This window comes from Furipterus horrens, unplaced genomic scaffold (assembly GCF_987537825.1).
Source record: "Furipterus horrens unplaced genomic scaffold, mFurHor1.1.pri manual_scaffold_2, whole genome shotgun sequence".
Classification (NCBI taxonomy): Eukaryota; Metazoa; Chordata; class Mammalia; order Chiroptera; family Furipteridae; genus Furipterus; species Furipterus horrens.
The window spans coordinates 202,566,835-202,585,935 of record NW_028327172.1 but is presented as its reverse complement, the minus strand read 5'-3'; the positions used below and the strand labels follow the sequence as shown (position 1 = coordinate 202,585,935).

The 19,101-nt window shown below is 36.4% G+C and overlaps 1 protein-coding gene and 1 long non-coding RNA gene across 2 annotated transcripts in view; one reads left to right on the top strand and one right to left on the bottom strand.

Moving 5' to 3' along the window:
• TBC1D19 (TBC1 domain family member 19) overlaps window positions 1-18,717 on the top strand; it is a 114,656-nt gene extending 95,939 nt beyond the window's left edge. The window contains exons 16-21 of the mRNA XM_090268198.1: window positions 2,628-2,660; window positions 4,753-4,862; window positions 7,072-7,163; window positions 12,489-12,604; window positions 17,221-17,291; window positions 18,302-18,717. Coding sequence (XP_090124324.1) covers window positions 2,628-2,660; window positions 4,753-4,862; window positions 7,072-7,163; window positions 12,489-12,604; window positions 17,221-17,291; window positions 18,302-18,376 — 497 coding nt within the window. The 3' untranslated portion in view covers window positions 18,377-18,717. The remainder of the gene's footprint in view (window positions 1-2,627; window positions 2,661-4,752; window positions 4,863-7,071; window positions 7,164-12,488; window positions 12,605-17,220; window positions 17,292-18,301) is intronic.
• Window positions 4,752-6,286, bottom strand: LOC150020281 (uncharacterized). Its single transcript, XR_016509335.1, has 3 exons — window positions 6,116-6,286; window positions 5,226-5,329; window positions 4,752-4,860 (listed from the first exon to the last, which is right to left on the bottom strand). It is a non-coding gene; the product is annotated as an uncharacterized LOC150020281 (long non-coding RNA).
• Window positions 18,718-19,101: the final 384 nt, after the last annotated feature.

Below are 19,101 nucleotides of genomic sequence, written 5' to 3'. Positions count from 1 at the left end.
TTCAGCTTCACTTCAACACGGGAGGAGACAGATACCGTGTCACTCCCGAGTCGGACTGCACAGCCATTCTCGGCGGTGCAGATAGACTCTTAAGAAGCTACACCATCGTCTCTCGAGACGGACGGCTGCCGACATTAGAGAACATAATGCAAATTCAGGATTCCCTCAAACTGGAATGGTTCACCAGAAAATAACTTACTAGAGATAAGAATATAATCTTTTATTTAGGTCACAAACAAATGCACAAGTACACAGTGTCTTAGCTGTGTGGTGGTGCAGGGAGGAAGGATGCTTAGAGGTTTTAGTCACTTCCCTTGGACTGTGGCGAACTGTAGCCTGTCCAGAAGAGAAGAGAGTAAGGAAGCTACTCAGGACCTCTTTATCTGAGGAACGACTAGAGAAGCCCCTAAAGTCTCCTGTATTTGAAAAATAATTTTTAAAAAAATTTATAGTCTTAGAGAGAAAAAAAGTCCTGGTAGTGATGGGGGTGGAGGGAGAGAAAAATGTCTTCAAATGTTTCTGAAAGTTTTCAAAGAAGACAAGTTAGACTTGTTCTATGCGACCTTTGTGGCCAGAACTAAGAATAATAAGGAAGGCTTACATGGAGCCAGAGCTTGACTCAGTATGAGAGATACCCCCCTCCCCCCACCAAATTAAACCTGTTAAAAATAGTAACTGGTTGCATTGGGAATTAATGCATCTCCTATTGCTGGATGTATCTAAATGGAGACTGAACAATAATTTATTATAACTTACTCTAGATGACCTCTAAAGTCCCCGCCACTGAACAAGTCAGATGAATAAAGCACTTCTATACTATTTTTCAAAAAAGGTAAACATCTCAGCTTTCTTCTGTAATGTGTTTGGACCTGAACTGGTGCAGTGATAGATGTACAGTGGTATGTATATTACAGCACTTGTGTTTTGAACCGAAGCTGTACAGATTCTAAGTTTACATTTGCAATGTGGCAAGATGGTTAGCACACCGGGTTAGGCTTCGAGCATTTCTTTGAAGTAGATGTGTAATTTACTTGTGTGTAATTCTTGCCAAAGATTACACTGAATTGGAACCATATTCCTGCCAATACTTTCTCTAAACCACATCCTATGATATAATTTTCAGTAAGTTTACAGAGGAATACATCTACACAAGAGGTACCTTGAAATTCTCACTTATCGTTTAAACACGTCGGATTAAAACATACAGGATGAATTTGTTTCAGGAAGGACCTAATCTATTGACCTCTGAGAACGTTATAATTAGTTCTTTAACTTCGTTCTGTGAACTGCCTTTTTGCTGTTTTTTTCAGTTTTTGTAATATATATTCAAAGTTTTAATTTTCAACATTAGCAATAGAAAAATTAACTATCTATATTGCTAATCTCTAGTTTGCTTTTTAAAAGATATTTAAAAGAATATATTTTTATTAGTTACCATCACTAAGTCTTTTTTTTTTCTTTTTTTTTAATTTTTTTATTTTGGTTTTTCAATTACAGTTGTCCCCTTTTCCCCCAATTTCTCTCCCCCACCCAACCCACCCCTTCTCCCACAATCATATCCCTCCCCGTTGTCCATGTCCATGAGTCTTTCATGCAGGCTCTTCAATTAAACCCTTCCCTTACTTATCCCCCTTCTCTCCCTCTCCCCTCCCCCCTATTGACTGCTATTCTGCTCTTTGTTCTATTTAGTTCCTTTGTTTGTGTTGTTCTTTAGTTTCCTGTATTAGGTGATATCATATGGTATTTTTCTTTCTTTGCCTGGCTTATTTCACTAAGCATAATTCTCTCTAGTTCCATCCATGTTGTTGCAAATGGCAGGAGTTCCTTCTTTCTTTCTGCTGCATAGTATTCCATTGTGTAAATGTACCACAGTTTTTGGATCCACTCATCTACAGATGGGCACTTAGGTTGTTTCCAGCACTTAGCTATTGTAAACAGTGCTGCAATGAACATAGGGGTGCATAAGTTCTTTTGAATTGGGGTTTCAAGATTCTTCGGGTATAATCCTAGTAGTGGAGTCATTGGTTCAAAAGGCAGTTCCATTTTTAATCTTTTGAGGTAATTCCATACTGTTCTCCATAGTGGCTGCACCAGTCTGCATTCCCACCAACAGTGCAGTAGGGTTCCCGTTTCTCCACATCCTCGCCAGCACTTGTTGCTTGTTGATTTGTTGATGATGGCCATTCTGACTGGTGTAAAATGGTATCTCATTGTGGTTTTTATTTGCATCTCCCTGATGGCTAATGATGTTGAGCATTTTTTCATGTGTCTATGGACCTTCTGTATGTCCTCTTCGGAGAAGTGTTTGTTCAGGTCCCTTGCCCATTTTTTAATTGGGTTGTTTGTTTTCTTGATGTTGAGTCGTATCAGCTCTTTATATATTTTGGAAATCAGTCCCCTGTCTGTGATGTCATTGGCAAATATGTTTTCCCATATGGTTGGTTTCCTTTTCATCTTGCTGATGTTTTCTTTTGCTGAGCAGAAACTCTTCAGTTTACCATCACTAAGTCTTTCATGAACAAAGTTGAAACAAAAATAGGAAGACTTTATATTTTCAGTTTTAATCATCTAGCATTTACCTAATAATTCAATGGGCATACTAATTAAAAATACTTTTTTTTTTTTAGGTGTAATCCCTTTTCATGGATTTTCAATGTATGGTAAGTTGGGCTTGAAAATATTCACTATTTTATTACAATTTAGAAAACTAAACATGAAGATCACACTTTTAGCACATCATGAACACGTGTTGTTATGAACATTTTTAAACGTTGAGTTTAGTATTTGTTTATATGTCCAATGAAAAAAAGCGTCATCATAATTTCTCAGATGGTGCTTGCTTGACAAATCAGAATTAAAACATGCTGTGAAAGTGGTCCTGTGGTTTACCATTTTCTAATCCAATGGAGATGAGGAATACACATTAATCTTTAGTTTTAATGGGTGTAAGATGAAGTTGCTTAAGTTCCTGAACCAATTCTCATTAAGTCTTTGGAAAAACGAATCCCGAGTTTGAGTTTATGATTTCTCCAGACTCGTGGTGTGCAAAGCTACAGTTGCATCGAAGCATTCAGTCACCCTGAATACACATGAAAAACACATGTGCAGGTGGGAGAGCCCTGAGTGCTCAAGGGACTGAGAACATGAGGGTTATTTTGAGCTAAAGGCAACGAAGACCCTGTGGGCTCAAGAGAAACTTTTACCTCTCCCCTGAAGAGATTAAACTGGGGGCCTTGTTCATAATAAGAGTTATTACCAGAAGTAAAAGGACCTATCTGTACATCAGGGCAAACATCTACAGGAGTGGGCAAAAGTAGGTTAATACTAATATATAATATAAGAATGAATAACTACAATACATAATAATACAAGAATAAACGTGGTGTTTCGTGTACTCACACTGTAAATCTACCTTTGCCCACCCGTGTTTACTAACCATGTGCTGTTATTAGCCACTGCCTTCCCCTCTCCCACTTGGAAGCCTCAGGACTCTCCCCCATTCCTCAGCTCAGGAGGTCACCTGTGCTTCGGTGTACCTTTTTGTCTCTGGCCCTCTCATGCATGTGGGGTCTCTGACTCTCTCATGTATATGGGGTTCCTGTGTGTGCAAAATGTAATTTGATTTTCCCCTGTTAATCTGTCTCATCCTTGTCTTGACTATTAGATCAGCCAGAAGAACCTTTGTAGGACAGAGGAAAATTCTTTCTCCCCAGCAGTGCCTTTCTGGCCTTAGGCGTCACCGAATGAGGCCTGCAAGAAGCTCAGTGAAGATGACCAGAGGAAAAATGCTCTATGCCTTAAGAGCACTTCATTTTTAAATATTCATACACTACATGTGAATTTGTTGAAGATTATTGTCCCCACTTTTGCTGCCCCCCCCAACCTTTAGGCTCAACAGAAATACATGAATGCTTTACTTTTATAAAAAATAAAGGAAAGGATCAAAAGGATCTAGGAACTTTGCACTGTGCTGTCCTTGATGGTGTTGATGAGGAAGACCAAATGCTTTAATGCAGTGTTGCTGTGCATGCCAGTAGTCTGGAGAAATCCTGAATTATAGAGCACTCTGCTTTATTTTCTTTTGTAAATATGTGAGGAACTTAAAATAGAAAACTTTAAAAGGTTAAGAACATAAATTTTTACCTCTGATAATAAAACTGCTAGCCTTGTTATCCTGTTTTAATAATTTCACCTGCAAGAATTTTTCAAGTAAATAGTTTTTAAAAGATATACTTGAATGATTGGAGGACAGTTAATGATGTCAGAAAGTTTAAATCTTCTAACAATTCTTGGAGTACAAAATACATCAACTCCTGACTATTCACGTTTCTGGTCATTTAAATAGTCCAAGGTTTATACACCCAAGAAGAAAATGTTCGCTAAGGAAGTAGATGATGCAAAATGTTTGATACACAGTGTATATATATATATATATACTATTTTAGAAAAATATGTTAAGCAGCCACAAATACTTTAGCAGTAACCACTAATTTAGAACCAGTAGACTAGAATAATCATAAATCCTTCCCCCAGGAACTCAAGTTAGTTCATTATCACTCCATTTTTAGTTACTGTATTTCTTTCAAATTATAATACTTATCTTTTTAAAAATTGATTAAAAACATTTTTTTCATTTAAACTTGTCTGTGAATATTATTACTATAAAATATGGACTTATTCATGTTTAATGAACTTATTTTTTAAATATTAGTAGTTATGCAATATTATCAATGAATTTTTTTATTCTTTCAGTTGCACCACTTTGTTTTCTATACCATGAACCTTCCAAATTGTATCAGATATTCCGTGAGATGTATGTGCGTTTCTTCTTCAGACTTCATTCCATCTCTTCTCATCCTTCTGTAAGTTCATAAAAAATTGGATCAAATCAGAATCTAAGTCTGTTTTCTTCTTCTTAAGAAAAAGTCTCTTACTCAATGAATTATAAAGCCACAAATTTTAATTTGTGATGTCACCAACATGTTTCTATAGAATAAATGAAAGAGCATAAGAAATTGATATTTAAATATTTTGGTAATAATTAGAGGAAAAAGTCCTTTATCAATTGCATTTAAATAATCTTTTATATGTTAAAAAAATCATAGAAATTTCTATATTATTCTCTTTGACAAAAATGCCTACCCTTTGGAACACTGATTTCCTCACCTATGAAATGAGGTTAAGAACGTGTCTGCAGTGATGTAGAGAAGCCTACAAAGTAGTACCTGGGCAGTCATTGGCTTGTGGCAGGTGTCCAATGAAATGGCTGCAGTTTTTGTTGTTATGATCATCATCATCATCATCATCATCATCATCATCATCTGCTCTTCTTTGTTGTTAATGAAAACCAAATACGTATTTGTCAGTTATTTTTCAATTTCATGTTTGGCTAATTATTAGTTATCATACTAGATATTTTCTTTGTGTTTATTCAATAGGTAGCTCCTTTGGCCTCAGTATGAAAGTCATGGAGAAATGTATTGGGAGTTGAAGGTTTTTATCTGTTTTATTTTGGCTGGTCCTTTTCAAAACTTTTTCCCCACTATGAGCCTGAGTAAAAGTAGTGTTTACTTTTAGTTCAGTTATGCTTTTTCCACCATTGGGACTGCTTTGGTCTATTGTGAGAACTCAACTGACTGAAACATTAAATTGGAATGTGTCAGGGCTACCAAATTTCCCCAGAGAGGAGTCTAAAAGAAACAGCTGATGGTTATTCCCCCAGTTAACGGTGTTCCTGTTCCACCTTCCTCTAGCTCCAGTTTTGCCCTCATGCATCGCTAGTGAAAGCTGACAGGTAACAGAAATCAAGGTGTCACAGATGAGCACATGAAGCACCCCCAGTCATTTTGGGTTTCTTCTCTCTGAGACACCTTGATTGAGTGCTTATCTTACATTAATGTTTAATCTAGAATAATCAGAAATATATTAATAATTCTTTTTTTCTAATTCCCCATTCTTAGTATCAGATTTCTTACATTCGGATTCTTTACATATTATGCTTCAGAGTAAAAAAAAAAGTTTTTTTTAGCTGACTGCTCAGTACACACCCGTGCCGTTTCGCGCATGCAGAGCCCTGAAGCAATGCTGGGTATTCCTTCTCTGCCTCCACACTCACCCAGAGGTGTCCTTTTTCAGCCGATCGATTGGGCCGGCCCTGCCTCTGCTCTTCCTTTATTCGGTGGAATAAAGACGTCCAGGCGGCATCGCCTTTTCTGGCTTGCAGCCAGACCAAACTATTTGGAAGCATTACAGCCCTTTTTCTTTAGAAATTCGAAAAGAGGATTAAAACTTCAGTACCAAAATCAACCCGGAGGAATGCTGAGCTGCAAGAAAGACTTTATTCAGAGTTGTCAAGTAATAAATGCACTTGAAAAACCATCTGCTTAAATCGGTTACTTCCTGTGCTCTACAAATAATGAATGCCCTTTTAAGAAAGATTTCAGTGAAAAAGAAAAAAAAAAGTACCTTTATACAAAATCATCAAAATTCTTGTTTGATAACTTTCTGATGCAAAATTCAAGCAGTCAGCTGTCAGTCTTTCCCTGTGGATGGATTTCAAAGAAAGTGGGGGGGGCGGGGGAAGCAGGAAATTCTTTCCCTGGCGGGTGAGGCAGCTGGCAGAACAGGGAGACTGGGGAGAGAAAGTAGAGGGTGTGGCTGTAGCACCAGAGGAATACCTGGAAACTGGAACGCATCCAGAAAAAACTAATTTTGCTGGGCCTAAATGGTAATATATGGCTTGCAAAGCAGCAGCTTTTCTATAAAATACTGTTTTCTTTGGCCTCTCTGAATGTTACATACTAAGTTATGCGGAGAGCCTATTGTATTAAAAAGGAGGCTCCATTGCATATCTGTAAAAGTAGGTTTCCATGAAGAAGGGTAAAATGTGTCTTTAAACAAATGTTGGAGGTCATTGGTGCACTTCCTGTTTTTGACTCTTAAACAATATAAAACAATGTTGAAAAATATGTTGATAATCGTTTTCTCATTTCCATTTGAGTAATTTATTAACAGAGTTAATTTTTAAATATTAAAATATGTATTTCTCTTGTGATGTATTATTGTATGCAGGGTATTGTGTCACTCTGCTTGCTGTTTGAAACTCTTCTTCAATCTTACCTTCCCAAACTTTTTTATCATCTCCGAGAAATTGGGGCTCAACCGTGAGTATTTTTCTCTCCTAATTGGAGAATAGATGGTTTGACATTTGAAGGCTCTCTTTCATCATTGTAGATCACTTCACAGATGCAGTAATTTTTCAGAGATATTAAACTAACAATTTCCCCAATAAAATAACTATCAAGTAGTAAATTGTAACTATGCCATTGTGCCAGAAATTCTTGGAAGGATTATTTGCTAGGATTTTTGTGCCTGGTATAAGAATCACCAAAAATGAACTAATTTCTATTTATAATGAAAGGTGTTGGCCAAAACTGAAGCAAAAGATTGTGGAAACAAATACTTCGTGGGAAATGTGATAAAACTAAAATTAAGTCGGTTTAGGCTAAATTGATCAGAGAACAATTTATGAAAGTAATATAAGTTAAAGTTTGCTGTCTTGTGAAAGGAAACAATCAATTACCTATCAATGGTTGTACACTGTGATTTTTCCTTCCAAAAGTTGGAATATTTGTTTGTATTTCTCAGTATGAGCTATCAGTGAATATGCAGGGTACCTCTGGACTTTAATTTTACTGACTCTCTTCTCTTTTTTAAAAAACAATGTCTAAGGCAACAGAAGTTTCCAATGATTTATCAATGTTTTGTACTATCTTCTTCTTTGCGCAACCATTTTCCCCTATTCAGGAGGGCATTTGAAAGGAACCTTAACCCTTTGAGGCCACAAAAGGAGTTAATAAGAAATAGAACAGTTTAGTGTTTCTCTTCTCCGTACTTGAAGCCACAGCAGATGGATGGATGAGTGGGTGGATTTTAGAGACAGACCCAGATTTAAATTCTATCACTACTAAATTGTATAATCCTGGCAAAGTTATTTAATTTATCTAAACCTCAATTTCTTTCTTTAAATCAAGATAATTTGATTTCCTCATTTTTATTTTATTTTTTGTTTTTTATTGTATTTTATTGGTTATGCTATTAGAGTTGTCCCAATTTAACTTCCTTATTTTTAAACTCAAGAGAATTTTTATCTTACGGAGTTGTTCAAGATTGAATGATTAGATAGATAGATGTATAATATATAGATCTATATGTGCCTATAATATATAGATCTCTTTCTGTGTCCCTCTGTCTCTGTTTCTCTCTATATAGACACACACACACACACAAATATAATCTTTTCTATATAAAGCACCACTGAATTTCAGACATCTTAGATCTTAGAACTGCCATTTATAAAACAATACCTCATATCATGTGTTCATAATAATAAGCTGCTACTCTTTCCTTTGTAGCTGTTGCAAAACAGAGATCTGTTAATTAGGATTATAAAACAAGAATATGGCAAAATATTTTATATTGAATATAAGCAGACTTTACAAGGATGAAGACCATTTATTGCTAGAAACTAAAATTCTGATATTTCTCTAGCCAATTCATACACTTTTATCATTAAAAGTAACATTTATTTTATTATTATTATTATTATTTTTTATAGGCTAGGCCTCTTTTATTTTTTATATATTTTTTATTTTTGGTTTTTCAATTACAGGTGTCCCCTTTTCCCCCAATTTCTCTCCCCCACCCAACCCACCCCCTCTCCCACAATCATATAAAAGTAACATTTATTTTAATGACATAAACATTAACATTCTAATGCAGGAGAAAGTATAAAATTTAATTGTCAAGATAGAAATGAATTTTTAAAATGCTTTCATGAATTAAAACTGATACTGCTGGAAGGTTTTTAACTCAGAATTTAATTTTTTAATAGATACAGAACTAGTCAAGTTATCTATTTCTTCTTGAGTAAGCTTTGGTACTTTGTTCATTTTAACTAAGTTATATTTATAGACAAAATTATTTATAATATTCCTTAATTATCCTCAATTAGCCTTTTAATATCTATAGACTCAGAGTGATTTCAACCTCTCTCATTCCTGAGATTGATATTTGTATGTTCTGTCTCTTTTTTCTTCCTTTTTCTGGCTAGAGGTTTATTAATTTTTTTTCCTTTTTGAAAGAGCCAGTTTTTGGTTTTGCTTATTTTTCTCTATTGTTTTCCTGGTTTAAACTTCATAGCATACACTCTTATATTTATTATTTCCTTTCTTATGCTTGCTTTAGGTGAAAGTTAGATCAGTGGTTTGAGACCATTCTTCTTTTCTAATAATGTTACTAATTGCCCTCAGCACACTGCTTTACCTCTACCCAACAAATTTTGATAATTGTGTTGTTATTATCATTCAATTCAAAATGTTTCTTAATTTCTCTTGTGACTCTCTCTTTGACTTTGGGTTATATAGAGAATGTTGTTTATTTCCAAATACTTATAAAAACCTGTTATCTTTCTGTTATTAATTTATATTTTAATTCTGTTGCAGTTAGATAACATGCTTTCTGAGATTTCAGTTCTTCTGGATTTGTTGAGGTTTGTTATATGATCCAGAATATGATCTCTCTTGGTGACTGTTCTTTGTGCACTTGAAAAGAATTTATATTCTGTTAGTGTTGGGCAGAATGTTCTATAAATGGTAGTGAAATCAGTTTGTTGATAATGTTCAAGCCTTCTACACACTTGTTAGTTTTCTGTCTACTTTTTCTGTTTGTTGATTGAGAAAAAAAAGTTAAAACCACTTATTATAATTGTGCATTTGTATGTTTATTGCTATATGAATTTTATTTCATGTATTTGGAGCTCTGTTTTTAGAGGAATTGATACCTTTATCAATATATATTATCTTTATTCCTGGTAACAAATCTACTGTATGACAGAGCTTTTCCAGCTATCCTTTCATTGCAATTTGCGTGTTTTCTATCCTTTTACTTTTAATATGATTTATTTTTGTCATCTTTATTTTTCATGTGGCTTTCTTGTCAAACTATAGTTAGATCTTTCCATGTGGCAGTTTGTCTTTTAATTGGTATGTTTATTCCATTTGTACTTAATGTAATTGACATCATTTTATTTGTTTTATGTGCTCTTTATATTTTTCTGCCTACTTTTAAATTATTTTTATTCCATTTATCTTCACTATTGAATTAGTATTTATACTCTTTTTTTAAGCATTCTTTTCATAGGTGCCTTTCTTAGTTCAGTCTGATATAACAAATTACCATAAACTGTATAGCTTATAAACATCAGAAATTTACATGTCGTGGTTTTGGAGACCGGAAGCACAAGGTTAGGGTGATAGTGCAGTCAAGTTCCAGAGAGGACCCTGTTCTGTGTTGCTGACTGCCGGCTTTTCATTGTGTCCTCATACTGTGGAGAGCAGACAAGGCAAACAGCCTTTCTCGTGACCCTTATGGGGTTATTACTCCTAATCATGAGGACTTTACTCTCATAACTTTATCTAATCTTTATTTTCTCCCAGAGATACCCCCTCTTTTGCAATAATATCACATTGGGGAGGTAGTGTTTCAACATATAACTTGTGTGGGGAAAACAGTCCATAATAGTGACCTAAGGTTTATAATAATTATCTTCAATTAATCACATTCTACCTTCAAATAAATTCCTGTCCTGGATGGCTTACCTAGCAAATTCTTCCAAATGTTTTAGGAGTAAATAATGTCAATTCTTGTTTACTTTGAGTGCTATCAAGATCATTGTCTTTAGTTGTCAGGAGTTTGATTAGGATGTATCTGGGCATGGATTTCTTTGGCTTTATCTTGTTTGAGGTTTGCTGAGCTTCTTGAATCTGTAGGCTTATTTATGTCTTTTGCCAAATTTAGGAAGTTGTAAACCATTACTTCTTTAAATACTTTTTTCTTTCTTTCTTTTTTTTTTCTGCATCACACTTCTTCTCCTTTTCTTCTGGGTTTCTAATGACACACATGTTCAAACTTTTGGTCTTATCCCACAGGTTCCTGAAGCTCTGTTCACTGTATTTTTAATACTTTTCACTCTGGTTCAGATTGGAGTCTTTCTACTGATGGATATTCAAATTCACTGGCTCTCTCATTGGTCATTTTCATTTTGCTGTTGGATCCATCCAGTGAGGAGTTGTTTTGCTGTTATTGTAGTTTTCAGTTCTAAAGTTCCCATTGGTTCTTAACAAAACTCACAGAACTCTGCACTGATGAGGGTGAATTCCACCATCGATAAATTATACCTCCCTAAACTGTAATTCTAAGAAACGGATTCTTTGCTGATAATGGGGAGAGCACACTGTGTGGAACTGTTGTTCGTATAAGACGATATGAGAGTGCCAGCAAAATGAAACTACTTGAAGTTAATAGTTTAAACTTAAAAATAAAATGAATATAACATTTTTAAATAGTCAATGACCAAAAGTTTCTTTGGCATCTCTGAAAATATTTTAAAACCCACCAAAACACTTCATTTGTCAATATTATTTTGTTTTATTAGAACAATAGTTATTTCTCTCATATTGAAGAATTTCTTGAACTTCGGGGTCTTTTTCAGTCTTAAGAAAATTAATATGACACCAACAAACGCAATCTCTGGGTCCCCTTCTCTTGCTTTAAGAAAATAGTACAGATATTTACCTACATAATATTATAACAATTCCAGCAAAGAGTTTGGCTAGCACATCTCAGGGGCAGACAAATGATGTTGGCCTGCTAAAAGATAGTACAGAAATGTGAGGAACTAGTTTATCTCTTAAGGCATCAAAGGCAAGGAATTCATTTCCTGATTCCAGAGAAAAATTGTTATCCTAACTTAACCTACCTGTAAACGGTGGGATTGTGTACCTCTTAGGGTTTGGGGGGCGGGGCACAAAATGGAATTTAATTGCATTTTCTAGCCAGTCTTTCAAAGTTCTAATAATCTCCTCTTTAAAATGAAGGGTTTCAAATTAGAAATCTGTTTCTAAGTTCCCTTGTAACTTTAGAAGTATTTCTCTTGGTCTTCAAAAACTTTTATTTTTCCTATGTGGCCACTTGACTGAAATGTAGAAATATAATTCATTGAGTAGGAAAAATATGCAGCTATCAAGCACTCTTTCAAGTATTTTAGGAAAAAATTCAAATGATCACGGCTTGCCTGAAACTGTTAAGGCTATAAGACCCCTTCATTGATGGCTAATTAGTACACACCCTGAAAAATAGTAGGTAGGAGTGAGTCTTCTAAAGGTTGAACTGTAACATGAAGGGGGTCAGGCAGATATAATTATCCCTCCAATACTTTGAGACTGCTCATTTGAGGACTCATGGTTTCTCACCACTGCCCTTTTGCAGCCTTTGAGAGAGTACTGGAGTTAGAAATGCCCAGGTCGTTTCTAAGACGCACTTAACAATAGAATCGCATGGGCTCTTCCAGCCTTTTGTAGGATACTGCCTTTTGAAAGAAAAAAAAAAGACGATCGGTAAAATTTATTTTACTTTTTCTTTGCTTACAGACTTCGCATATCATTTAAATGGATGGTTCGAGCTTTCTCTGGATACTTAGCTACAGATCAACTCTTGCTGTTGTGGGACAGAATCCTAGGGTACAACTCCCTGGAACTTCTTGCTGGTAAGAGTGAGCGCTTCTTTGTGAAGCTCACATGCTGTTTCTATAGTATAGCCCTTTCCTTTCTAACATTCACCGTCTGTGATTGGAGTTTAAGTCCACAGTTATCTCTCATTGCTAATTCATGAAACTTTTGTGGGTTTGTCAGCCTTAGAAGACAAGTACTGAGGTTCTGTGATGTAGATCCCGTACTTCTGTATCACTGCCCAACACAAGCTTTCCGAGTCTTTCTTTTCAGCTCCCAGGAAAGGCCGTTTCTCCCCTGCCCCCACCTTCAGTCCCCCCCCAAGGCTTACTGTCCCTCAGCGCCTGGGAGGTCTGTGCCACAGCATCTGGGTACACATTCCACCCTGGGGTCCTCTGCCTGTCTTAGTGTTTGTTCTGTGCCCTTCTCAGCTACTACTCGAAACCCAAACTGGTGCTGAGCCTCCCTACATAATTGAAATCTCATTTCGTCTGCACTTCCATGTATACTGGATTCAAAACCTTTTCCTTTTTTGCTAATGGTCTGACTCCTGCCCTGATAGCTGAATTTCCTCTTTTTAGTTATTCTCTTAAGCCAAAAATAGTTCATGTTTTTTTCTGAAAGCCACAGATTCACCTGTTATTAAATAGTTAAACAGTTCCTACAACAGATATCACACAAAGCAACTGTATAATAACACATAGGGCACAGATTTCTTATTTATTATATGATTTTGCTTCTCTTGTACAAAATAGACTCAATTTTTATCATTGGGATTATCTGAAAAATTAAACAGTACATTAAAAAAATATTTTATTTATTTTTAGAGAAAGGGGAAGGGAGGGGGAGAGAGAGAGAGAAAGAGAGACAAATATCATTGTGTGGTTGTCTCTCACATGCCCCCAACTGGGGACCTGGCTCGCAACTCAGGTGTATGCCCTGACTGGGAATCCAAACGGCGACCCTTTGGTTCTCAGGCCAGCACTCAATCCACTGAGCCACACCAGCCAGGGCAAGCATTACATTGTTTTTACTATAATGGATGGAAAGCAGAAAAGTTGACAGAGTACTGGGTCCGACCTTCTCCAGTTGTGTAGTATTGAAGAAATTATTTAACCCGTGTGAGCCTTTGTTTCCTTACCTTATATTGATATGAGTGTAAAGACACCTTTCTGGGAAATAATGCTGAATTGAAAAAGACTTTTCTCGTAGAAGATTCTCTAGGTACCATATCAACACATTATTGAATGCTGAGAGGTCTAGAGTAATTGGGTGGCATTTTGAAAAGGAAAATTAGAATTATAATAAAATGCCGTGAAGATAAATATTGCCCCTGGTATAATTATTGCTGGTAAAACATCAGTAATATCACATACTGATATTTTCTATCGCAATTGTTTTTAAATCCCATCCAGATATGAGTTAGGAAAGAATGATCTGCCCTTGTCTCTTTTGGCTGAATGGCAGTGACATATATAAGGTGGAGATAGAAGGAACCTTAGAAGTCATCAGCTTTAACTTCTTTGACATGTTTCTGATCAGCAGTCCTCTTCCTCTGTCTGAACACTTCAGTGCAGCGTATATCCCTTTCTCACCTGGTAGCCCATTTCATTTCCAGATAATACAACTTGCTAAAATATGCTCCTGTAAGACCAGGGTCGTCATCATGGTGTTTTCTACTCTCATAAATCCCTCCTTTCCCCAAAGTCTTCCTTTTCCCAGCTAAACAGACTCGTTTTCTGCTACCATTTCTCAGGCAACAGGATTTTAGACATTCCACTGAATAACTCTCCTCAGGGTATGTCATTAGTTTTGAAAGTATTGTATATAGCTTTTTATATCTTTTCAAAAAGATATTAGAGTATGTTTAAGAAAGGGGTTCAGTATAAGACAGTACTTTCTAATAATTGGGACTCTTCCAAAGTAGCATGGGCTTTTTAATTGTCACCTGAAGGGTTAAGAGGTTTTCTACTATGAAAGAAATGTTGAATTAGCAGACTTTTAAGACCTCTTCCAATTTCAGTTCTCTCATTCTGTGACTTATCACCCCTCAGCAAACTGAAGTAAAAGAGAAATAAACAAATATTGAACACCGTATTTGCTCCAAGCAGTCACAGTGCTATGAGCTCAATACATTAATAAAAAAGTCACTGATGAATAGGTAGAAATTCAGTCCACACCGTTGCATCCATCTATTTTCCCTGTATGTTTTTAAAAACTCAACAGGGAAGACTTTTAGAACATCTAGAAATGCAGCTAGATTGATCGGAGCTCCCCACCATGGAATTCAAATGAAGAGTCCCAGGATAGATAATTTCATGTAGATGGATACAAATTAGTTTTGATTATTTAAAATGCTTTGTTATTTTTTGGTCTGAATATTTTGGGTTCACTTTTTTTGCTCAATTGAGTTATTACATATAGTCCCTAGAAATATTTTAGTAAATATTACTGGCTTAATTATGAATTAGAGACTTTAGAAGAACAGTTTAAAAGCAGAGGTGCCTTAACATTCATGATAGAATTGCTTAACATAAAAGTAATGAGAATAGTTTTAAGAAACCAAAGTAAATATTAGCATTTCTATATTTCATATGAAACATGATTTCAGTTGAAAATATCCTAAAGTATAGACCTTTTCTCCTTGGCAAACAAACCTGTTCTGTTGGAAGGGCTGGGCAAAGCCAACATGAAGCAGACAGAAAGGAACTTCTGTGATGTGACACCAAGATAAATAAAGCTTATGAGCACATGAGCCTTTTGGGTGCTGAGATCAATTAGCGAACTGCTCTCTTTTCCTCCTCTTATCTACATTTGGAAAAGCAATTTCCCGCCACGTAGGACTCTTTCCTGCCACTGCAGAAAGTTTGACCATCCTGGCAGGCTTTCTTTCCCCAACACTGTTAAATTATACACCAAAAAGGAAGCAGTGCTCACACTCCTTAGCTTCTAAAATGTCTCCATTGTCAAATATGGTTCCACATATTAGCAGACTGTAAAGAAGTTGCTGGGCCACATAAATGGTTTTCTTTGATATTCTTGTAAACAAAGAAGCTCAGTGACTTCAAAGTACTTGAGTTTTCTCTTTTTCGTCAAAGGATAAATTCTTCATCCCAGATCCCTGTATGACTTGTTACATATTAAATAATACCAGCTGATCAACTTTTAAAATTTTGTTTTACCATTACTATTTCCCCCCCATAATTTTTCTTATTTTAATGCTTTTTTGGCCTGTGCTTCCCAGTCACCAGCTCCACTCTGCCTCTGGGGAAATCAAGAGGCCTGGATCCTGACTTCTGCTCCTCAGGCACAGCAAACTTCCTGTGAGAGCTTGGGCCACGTGGCTTCACCCTCATGCCATCCCTTGCAAAACATTCTGAGGGATAGCCGAGAGGCAATTCTTGGAAAGCATGCAGATTTCTGTGTCAGAAAGAAGTCATTACTGCTCACCTTCAACCTCAGTAGCGTCATCACACAGTGGTTACATGCTCGAGCCTGAACTAGGTGTATTCAGTCTGCTGTTTTCAACCTGTGTGACTTTATAAACATGTCACCCAAACTCACTGTGCCTCAGTTTCCCACATTAGCAAAATGGGGCTAGTAGTATTTAACTCATAGAGTTGGCATAAGAATTAACTATTATCATTATTCCCACAGTAAAAATATATGTGTGTATACATATACTTGTATATTTGCATTAGCTCTGCAGTGTATTAGGAACCAGTGTTCTAAATAATTTTATAGATTTCATTTCCTAAAATTCAGTACTTGCTGGGTAGTCAGTGCATTACCACCACTGGTGATGAAATAAAAACGGGTGAGGAGGAGTCAGGAGTCACCCCCGGGAGGACTGTCTCCTTATCAGGGTTGCCTGCCTCTTACATGGGTCCTTCTGTTGCTCGATGACTCATTCTCTCACATGCCAGTATTGCTTTTTCATAGGCATATGTTTAATAAAAACAAAAATCCAAACGTTGTTTTCCACTCAAAGGATAATATTCACCTATAATGGTTGTTTTTCAAAGTTTCAGCTTTTTTCCTATAGCCAACATGAGGGCAAACGTCAGGGTCAGCCTGGCGGCCGTGCTCCCTCAAGCACATCCATTTGTGATGCTTCAAGGAAGTTCAATGCTGAGTATAAAACTAGGAATACAACAGCATATTATAAGGATGCTTTTAAGAAAAGGTGTTATTGCCACCTTTTTTATCGGGATGCCACCTCAATACATAGGAAACATGACAGGCTATATTTAAAAATCCAGTCTCCATGTAACTTTTCCAAAGCCTCTCTATTGCATTAAGAGGAAACACCTGCCTCAAAATACTTTATGAAACAGTCATTAGAGCTTCATGCCGTTTAAAAACTGTTATAATTTAAGTTGCCAGTATGAAAGAAACCATGTCTAAAATGGCTTTTTTGAGGCCATTGAATTTTCCTTTTCCCCAAAACTGTGAGATCCAGTTTATCCAGGCGTCAGTCACTGTTCGCCAGGGGAGGGAATCTCCGTTGGTAGCAAAAGCAGAACTGCCAATGCAGGCGTGTAGCTGGGTGAGAAGCCCGAGTCCTGAGCTCTGGCAGGGGAGTGGGCGCAGCAGCGCCTTCCTCGGCCCGGAGTGCCGGCCAGCAGCTGAAACAGTGCGCGTTCTTTTGCAGTCCTGGCAGCTGCCGTGTTTGCCTTCCGCGCGGTCAACCTGATGGAGGTGACGTCACTGGCTGCCGCTGAAGTAAGGATAAGTTTCACTCCGGGGGATGGAAATAGCTCCCGAGACACTGCCAGCCTCGGGCACTTCAGTCCAGACGCAGAAGGCACATGTTACTCGTAGCCTGATTTTTTAACTTGGGTGAAACCTGCAAGTTCAGAGCTAAGTAATATTAAGTATTTAAAATCCCTTAATGACTTGAAAATGAGCTTCTTGGGAGGGAGTCAAAAACAAAACTATAGTAAACCATTTATAACCATTATGGGAAACAATATACCTAGTAATTTTAATAGAAACTATTGGGTCTTATGGGGTGCTTTCTTATTAGTTTCACACCCATGTGTTATGCTCACACAACAACAAAAAAAACTAGTCGAGAATGTTATAGGGTGTCTGTTTGAATGGTACAGTAAAGATAAATGGGCTGCTCTGGTTATTTTTTATTGTGAGTTAATTATTTAAAGCTGGTTTCTTTTTAATGGTACAATTTATACCTGAAACATGGTTAAATTAAATAGTGGCTTACCATAGTACTCTTTTTGTTGTCTCTCAAAGAAACGTAAATTTTACCCTTAAAATAGCTGCCTGCATTCTTTGTTTAAAGGGAAGAGGATGTTTATGCATCTTGCAACTGAATAAACCTTAGTTCCATCTCAAAATGATTTCCTGAAGTCAGCTACTCCTTATACTACTACAACAGAACTAGGATTCATAACGTACATTTATTTATAGAAGCAAGTTGAAATGTTAGACCTGTTATAAACTCATGCTACCTTGTATATTTGAAGAAGGCGCAGGGCTACAGTGCATGTTAGCATTTTGCACATGTTCAAACATTAAGATACTCTGAAAAGAGAAGGACCATTGTAGCTTTATCACAGAGGTTGAAGACAGACCTGAAGAACTTAAAGAGTGTGTGTTGATGCCAGAATTACATTGTAATGCTGTTTCTGTTGCATCTTATTTCATTGGCTTCACTTTGCTGATTAGAATACTGACATTAATAATTCTGTTGTTTTTTTTGTTTGTTTCAGGCAGTTCTTGCTGACCTTTCTACTTTAAAAGTTATGCCTCTTCTTCAAATTTTTTTGTTTGCTACTGTCACCTGATCTTCTTCAAGGTCTCTGACAACACATCTAGTTTTTCATTAGAAACTAATCATGAACTATGCAAACTCTGCATAAAACCAAAATTAAACTTCGTATATAAGCCGATAAAAGATCATGTTCCCTTCTTAGTTAAAACTAAGTAGTTTTTCACTTTTTGAGAAAATAACTCAGCACACCAAATATTGCACGGCATGCTGCTGATTTTCAAGAGAGAAGCAATAGACTTAACTTCTGTGAATTTGAGCATACTATGTATATACTCCTGATTTGTAAGAAGCATGTAACAGTGTATGCAATAAGAACTAAAGATACTATAATAAACTTGAAGAGGCAATGTGGCCTCTGGGACAATTCTCTTATGTCAGTTTGTAAATTTATCTTTAGAAATGTGTTGTTTTGTCTTGTAAGTTGCTCTTCACTTGGAACCAGGGGTGGGGTAGGATGTGGGAAGACTTGAAAAAGATAATGTTTTTAAGTAGAAATTCAAATGCACTTTGCTGTTTTTAATGTGTCTCTCACCAGAGATTTTCTAGATCCTTCTCCATTTTTTTCTCCCTTAGTGCTTTTGTACTGGCGAAGGTCAAATACAGTTGGGTTCATCTGACAATATTATAGTCACTATTTTCTCAAAAAAGGTCAAAATTATGGAGTGATCTGTTCAAACTTTCATCTCTTGGTTAGAAGACTTGAGACTGCTGAGGCCTGTTGCCAGAGTCTGTTACTTT